Source organism: Daucus carota, chromosome 7 (genome assembly GCF_001625215.2).
Source record: "Daucus carota subsp. sativus chromosome 7, DH1 v3.0, whole genome shotgun sequence".
NCBI classification, from domain to species: domain Eukaryota; kingdom Viridiplantae; phylum Streptophyta; class Magnoliopsida; order Apiales; family Apiaceae; genus Daucus; species Daucus carota.
Genome location: NC_030387.2, coordinates 13,993,885 through 14,001,491, shown reverse-complemented (window position 1 = coordinate 14,001,491; position 7,607 = coordinate 13,993,885). Strand labels below are relative to the sequence as shown.

Below are 7,607 nucleotides of genomic sequence, written 5' to 3'. Positions count from 1 at the left end.
TGGCTTGTTCGTCGAGTCTTCGTCTTGTGAGTTCAACTTCATAAATTGGAATCTTCTGAATAAATAAAGTATAGAAACTTTATACCTTCTAAATTCCTGGACGTGCCACAAAAGATTATTTGTTCACTGAGGTTTGAACATATTAATGAACTTCTTTCAGTGGTGTGCAGCAGCATCCTGGAATTCTTCTGACATAAAATTCCGATAAATCATTTGACGTTCTTCGTACGGATTCCGGTGACTTGCTATTTACTGAGCTTTCTTATCTGAATTGAGTTGTACCTCTTTAAATACAAATAGGCTAAACATATGCCTTTCAATCTCCCCCTATTTGTTTGTTAACATAACATGCAAATTTCCTAGAGGATAACTCAACTAACAGATAAGACAAAGGATTAAACATACAAATGTAAATAGCAAAAGTTTCTGGTATTAAATTAAACATGAACCAGAATAATTATAGATTACAAAAGGATGTTCTTATGAACATATCTTACAAATATCCTAGTCAATCTATTTCACTCAGAGCGAGTGACTTCTCCTTCTTCAATATCTGACACATGAATAATAGGAGTAGATGGCTCATTCTGAGTAGGCTCTTCAGATATGGTGGATTCACCACGCTTCTTTCATTCTCGAGCCAAGGACAACTGGTACTGAACTTCTGTATCCACAGGGTCTTCGATAAAGTCTGATGGCTGAGTTGGGTTGATATACTTCATCTTTCTGAAGTAGTGATGTACCTTTCTCTTCGTGCAGTAAGCCACAATCTCAGCATCAGCATCAGCTTTGGCTTTCGAAGCGAAGCCCTTGGTGCACAGAATAGTCGATACAAGAACCATCTGATTAACGTCATATTTGAGAAGACGTTGATAATCCAAGTAAAAGGTTCCAAACTTGCTCTCGTGAATGAACTTTACACAGTATGGATTTCTGACGACTTGTGGACTATTATGAACAGCATGTTCCATAAGTCGGTCACGAAGGAGTTCATTCAGATTTGAGCTGCGTCGAATCTTGTTACGAATCACCCAGATTTCAATAAGAGATAATAACTTGAATAAACCAATTGAAACCCTGAATGTTCCGTTCCTCTGAGTAGAAATGATAATCTCCCATTGATCGAGGAGATTCTTGACACCGATAGTTATATATTCTAACTCAAGAGCAAGAGCACGCATAAACATATCCTCATTAGGATTAGCCTCTCTCAGATCATAGATAAAAGATTTGAACTTACCATCCTTGAAAGGTTCCCTTTGAGGTCTAGAGAAGATCTGCCTTGCAATATCCCAGCTTTCACCAACTTTCCTGGAAATTTCTTCTCTTTTCTCCTTGCACTTAGCATCCCACAATCTCTATTTCTCCACCTTTATCAACTCATCAGTAACCTTCTTTTCATCCACCAGTCTTTGCAATTCACGAAGCTTTGCCTTGCTAGCTTCATGTTCAGCTTTAAATTTTCTGACCCTTTCCAAGTGCTCAGGGTCAACAGACACATCTTCGGTGAATAAGAAGCTTTCCTCAAAATGACCTTCTTCTTCAGCTTGAAAGTAGGCAGCATCAAATGCATCATCATCAGCAACATCTTCAGGAGTGTTATCATAATCTTGATTAGAGAAGATGTCATCAGATGCAGGCATTTTGCCTTTAGACTTGTTATGTTTAGCTGCTTCAGAAGAGTCCTTTGAACTTTCTTTCCCTTTGCTTGCTCCACCCTTATCCTCCTGATCTTTGTCATTATCCTTCTCCCCCTTAGTTGAGGGATCCTCTGGAGTTGACTGAGCTGTAGACAGAGGAATCTTCAAAAAATCAACAACCTGGGCCAATGTTTGCTCCACGCTATGAAGTTTTGACATACAGAGCTCATGATTCTTGTCAATCCGAGAGTAAATACCCTTGACATGTTCGTCCATTTTCCTTTGTAGAGAAGTGTAGGAAGTATCAGCAACTTGCTTCTGTAGAGTGACTAGCTCTCCACTCTTCAACTTAGCATTTTCAGCAAGAAGTCTTTCACATTCAGCTCTCAGGGCAGCCATTTGTTCCTGTAACAGATCTGTCTTGGTGTGTGCACTCACCTCACGAACACTCGTAGAATGATCTCTATTCTCACGTGCATGTGTTTCGCTCAGTGTTTGCCTTTCTTCACTCATGTTTATCACACCGTCACCATTACCTGTATAAACTACCAAAGTTCCCTGAGATGGAACCATAGGTAGTGAAGGAACAAATTGTCCTTCTGATGCCTGTGAAGGCAGATGTACTTGCAAGCTGCCAAGTAGTCCCTGATCAATAAAGAAAGAGTGATCAGAAAAGTTTTCATTAAACATGTTTTGAAAATCTGTGCACTCATTAAGTGTAGTAACAAAAGGATCAGGTTGAGTGTTTACTAGCGTGAGTGCTAGTGATGTGCTTGACTCTTTACAGGGTACCGCGGTAGGACGGCAAATTTCAATCAACGCATCCTGTTGAGAGAATGAATCTAGAGACTGTATATTTACCATTTCAGTATCCAAATCCTTTTGGGAGGAAATGGATGCGGCTGCAGTTGTCTCAGGTTCATCCACCCTTAGCTTCTTATGAGACAGATCTGCGGGTTCACGAATCATAGCACTCCCACTCCGTTTCCGGGCTACCTTCTTAACAACAGGTGTAGTAGTGTTGGTGGAAGTGTTTGACGAAGAACCAGAGGTTGAAAAGAATTCATCAGCTGGGTTATGAACCTGGGTGTTTTCAGGTTCAATGCTGGCAGTCTGACACACAAAACCAATTTCACAATCATAATCTAATACATCAACAGTAAAATTAGATGAAAAGTTAGAAAGTACCTCAGCTACCTGTAAGTCGTCACGAAAGTTCTGTAGCTCAATATTGATGTCAGAATCAGCTGGTAGTGGCTGAGAGGTTGATTGTGTTTGGGGGAAGTATTATGTTTGGACATTTGAGGGTGTAGGTTCAGATTGTGATGGAAGGATAGATGATTGTTGTATAGGGAAGAAGTTGTGTTGAGGTGGTTCTGTTTCAGGTGGTGCTGAAGGGTGATGTAGAGGTGATTGGTGAGGAGATGGGTATGGAGAGTAGTGTGAAGATTGGCTAGAGGATTGGTAGTCTTGGATGAGAAGAAGTGGTGGAATGTGATGTTGTTATTGCATCTCTTGTGGTTCTGGTTGTTGTTGAGGTTGTTCTTGTTGAGGTTGAAATGGTGGAAGTGGTTCTCCTGGTTGAAGTTGTTGCAGTGGTTGAGGAGGTGGTGCCACTTGTAGTTGATATGGCTGTAACTGTGCATTGAACTGTTCCAGCATGAAAGGAGTGACAGTGAGAGGAACCCGATTATGTTTCTTTGCTGCAGTAAGTCTGGTCATCAGCTTAGTACAAGACTTAGATGTAGGAGCCACTGGTGAGTTCATGTAGAAGATCTTGTCTTCTTGAGACATCTTGTCATTCAAAAACAACATAAAGAACCTCGGATAGAAGCAGTCAACTTTGGCATTGTTTTGCACATTCCGATTCATTACGGGACCAAGCTTGTTGATAATAACCTTCATAAGAATCTCCCCAAAATTGATAGGACGATTATGAGCACAACAGAATCCAAAGACCTGTAGAAGGGAAGATATATTACCAAAATTTCTCCGATCAGTGGGAGCAAATACTTTCGCAAAAGTATCAAAGTACACATCCCACTCAGCTCTTAGGTTACCCTTAGACATCTTTGACAGCTGGATTTCCCCTTGGTAGTGGATTGTCTGAAAGAAGTGAGTCAACTCATGGTCAGACGGAACCTCAGCAAAATTATTCCTCGGGAATCCAAGTATTCTGTTCACATCATCCGTAGTAATTGTGATTCTCTTGCCTCCTCTAATTTCACCAATGATCTTGTAATTGTCCAAAGTAGTTGAATTAACTGCAGTGGAATAAAAGTCATAGAGGGGTTGCACTTGAATGTCTGCAGAGGCAGTAATGGCGGTGCTGGCTAAACACTGTTCATTCAGAAAATGAATCCACGGCCTGAAGCGAAGCGAGCAAGAATCGGGATCCAAGTATCCATAATAGTTCGTCTCCATAATTTTGAACTGACCATTCATTTTTATAATTAAAAATTAAATTAAGCGAGAATTTTTCACATAAAAGATAATTCTCAAATATCTCACAAATTTCAACTAATAATTAATGGACAATTAATTAATTAATTAATAATTCGAATTAATAGAATAATCTCGAATTAAAACTTAATTAATTAGTGAATGGTCCAAAATTCAATTCACCACAACAATAGATCCAAACGCGGTCTTAAATCCACTATCTCCAAATAAAGTCACAACTCCAAACAAGGCCTTAAGTCAAGATAACCAAATTAACCCAAAAGCCAAACAAGCCCTTAAGTTAAATACCCAAATTAATCTCATATATCCCAAACGCAGCCTTAACTGAAAATCCCCAAATCAGAATTTCAAGAACCCTAATTGCTTATTCAATCAATTCGCCGATTGTTCAATATATGGGGCATCTGTACCCCCAACCTCAGTTGGTGTAACTGATGGATATGAACACTGGTCTATCACCGGTTTTTTATGTGCGCAGGTCAATTGTGATTCTACTATTTTCAGTGATGTCGGTGTCGACTGGATTGCTCGAGAAACTTTTGTAATCATTTTTAATATCAAGAATATTTATATTCTATCTGTTAAGCAATCTGAAAACAAAACGGCTATTTGTTTAGCTCGATTTTTGTTTCACAATCAGGTTGTAGTTGTCAGTTTGGGGGTTTGTCCCGACTGTGTTCTTAAGTTCTATGTTTAATAAAATCTTATTGTTCGTCAAAAAAAAAAAAATCAATTCGCCAGATCGAAGATACACAGCAAGCAAGCAGATTACCCAAGCCAAAACACAACAAAAACCGCAGTTAAGTAATGGATTAAACACAGAAAATCAGTCCTGGATGCTCGAGCTTAACAACCAGGTGATTAGTTCGAAAATCCAAATGCAAAACCAAGCAGCGATTCTGCTTTCAATCGGACAAATCGAGATTAACAAGCCAGCACAGGGTTCGACTTCAACAGCAAAACAACAACAGAGAATCGACTGATTAAACACAGTGAAGGCGACCTGAGAGATCAAGAACGGGCATGGATTCGACTTATCTTAGGACGAATTAACGAACCAGCAAGCGAAATCGCTTGAAAAAGACGAAATCAGCAAGTTTTTGTCGAACCAAAACTTGAAAACGAAGCAGAGGGGTCGAGTATGTGTAAGTATCGATCGATTGGGGAAGATGATGGTTAAACGGGCTAGCAAGACAACTGGGAAGATGTCTTGATAGGGAGGAAGGAAGGGTTTTAATATGGCTAAGACAAAGTACTGGGTTGAGATGTGTATGATTTGAATTTGTCAAGACAATTGGTTTAATTGTTGTTCCGTGCCAAGAAACGGGATGGAGTAACGCAATGCAGGGAAAGACAAACGGCAAGTTTGTCTTGAAAAAAAAAAACATGATTGCTAAATGCAGTAAAAAATTACTTAATGCAGTAACTAGAATTTACTCTTGTGTCCCTGACTAGTTTTTTGTGCATTGCATAAGGAAACGAGAAAAGAAGAAAGTTAATAATGCATTTAATGTTTAGGAGCTGCATTGTAATTTGTACGTAAAACATGGTCAACATATTTTGCATTTATCAAGATTTAGCTTTTTACATTTATCAAACTATTTTACTGTAACAGTTTTCTATTATCTTCATATTTTCCTTTTCAAGTGCTTTTTCTAGTAGTAAAATTTTATTTTGTGTTTCGTAAGCATTTTTTAGGAATATCGAACACAAATTTCCTTTAAATATTTGAAAAGCTTTTACTTGTAAATTTAAATTTACCTATTTGAATTTTGATATATAAAATAAAATAATTTAAAATTATGCCTCCTGGACTAGAGCATGACGCTTAAGTGCGGTTTACCTTGGTTCACGTGATTTCTAGACTATTACGTGAGGTCGTGGCTTTACCAAGTGCAGGTAGCGGCTACGAGTTCCTACGTTAAAAAAAAAAAGAGAACCGCCCGTTTTTCGATCAATAATTAAAATATGGTCCTTTAATAATTTTTAGAAACTTAAAGATAAATTTTAAAAATAATTATATAAATAATATAAAATTCTAAAATTTTAGAATTATATTTAATATATGTTTTAGTCAAAATTTAATAAATTTGGCTAAAAAATATGAAAAAGATTAATTTGAAATAGCGATAGTATGTAATTTTACTATGACAAAATAAATCAAACGAAGGTAAAAAGATAATATTATAATGAGACAAAAACGTAAATAATGTTGATGTTAGGTATTCCATCATTTTTTGATCGTTTACTAAATAATATAATTTTAAATTTCATATTATACAATATGATAGAAACAAATTTAATACTAACAAATAAAATAAAAAAAATAAACATTTATGAGGAAATATACACCTAACAACACGTGAGGGTATTATTTTAAATAAATTTAACGAGGTAATAGTAATAAAATTAGATAGACTTTAAAAGAGTAAAAGTTGATTAACTCCTATACATAGTAGTACGCGCGAGTACATTTAATCAGGCAGTAAGTAAAGTTGATTAACTCCTATACATAGTAGTACGCGCGAGTACATTTAATCAGGCAGTAAGTATTTAATACAGTAAAGGACTTAGTTGTAATTTCTAATTACTGCACGAAGTAATTTTTTACTGCATTTAGCAACACCCTGAAAAAAAGACGCGTGCTAGAGACTGAGGCGCGCGTGAATGATTGTGCACAAGACAAACCGAGTGTTTGTCGTCGCGAGTGTATACTGACCACAGGACCAAAAAGACAAATTGTCTTGGCAGACAACACAAGTAACGCAGGCAACGCAAAATTAACGCAGGGCAAGACAAATTAAACAATTGTCTTGCCGAAGGTTATAACAGATTAACAGATATACATGTACGAGCAGCCCAGCGAAAACAAATAGATTATATATATAAAAACGATTTTTGATTAAAAAAAACGTTTTAACAAATAGAAACTAAAATAAAAACAATAATATATATATTATACAAATATTTTGTAAATTTCAACTTTAATTAAATATAAAAATTTATGAACTTAACTTCAATTCAATAAAATGAATTAACTTAAATTCTAATATTTGTACTTAATTAATTTTGAAAATTAAAAAATAAATACAAATAATTATCTAGATGCTTGGAATATAATACAGGGGAGTACGCAAGCATTTAGAAAATTACAGACTAATATACAAACATGCATACTTACACAAAATATTATCAGATAATTTACAGGTTATCATATAAAATTTAATAACACAAATATAATTACACAGAAAATTCAACAAAATATATAAAAATATATAAAGCATATGGAAAATATATACAATGAGAACTATGTCATATTTAACAAACCTAGCTCACAAACCAACTTAGAGAAAGTGGATTCATCAAGTGGTTTAGTGAAGATGTCAGCAATTTGCTCAGTCGTGGGTACAAAATGTAACACCACTGTACCATTCATGACATGTTCTCGAATAAAATGATACCTGATATCAATGTGCTTGGTTCTTGAATGTTGAACCGGATTGT

General features: G+C 36.2%; 1 protein-coding gene across 2 annotated transcripts; it reads right to left on the bottom strand.

Moving 5' to 3' along the window:
- Positions 1–432: 432 nt before the first annotated feature.
- Positions 433–5,622, bottom strand: LOC135147670 (uncharacterized). Of its 2 annotated transcripts, none has more exons than XM_064080876.1 (3): positions 2,829–5,622; positions 2,502–2,753; positions 433–2,285 (listed from the first exon to the last, which is right to left on the bottom strand). In XM_064080876.1, the coding sequence occupies exons 2-3, from the start codon at positions 2,607–2,609 to the stop codon at positions 1,359–1,361; spliced, it is 1,035 nt and encodes a 344-aa protein (XP_063936946.1). In that variant the 5' UTR covers positions 2,610–2,753; positions 2,829–5,622; the 3' UTR covers positions 433–1,358. The 2 variants fall into 2 exon arrangements, with proteins under 2 accessions (XP_063936946.1, XP_063936944.1); XM_064080874.1 differs by having other exon boundaries at positions 2,838–5,622.
- Positions 5,623–7,607: the final 1,985 nt, after the last annotated feature.

What these genes read in the sequence shown, in the direction of transcription:
- LOC135147670 (XM_064080876.1), bottom strand. Translation starts at nt 2,609, where the DNA reads ATGATTCGTGAACCCGCAGATCTGTCTCATAAGAAGCTAAGGGTGGAT. An exon ending in AGGATTTGGATACTGAAATG is followed by an intron (nt 2,286 to 2,501) that starts GTAAATATACAG and finishes TTTATTGATCAG; the next exon opens with GGACTACTTGGCAGCTTGCA.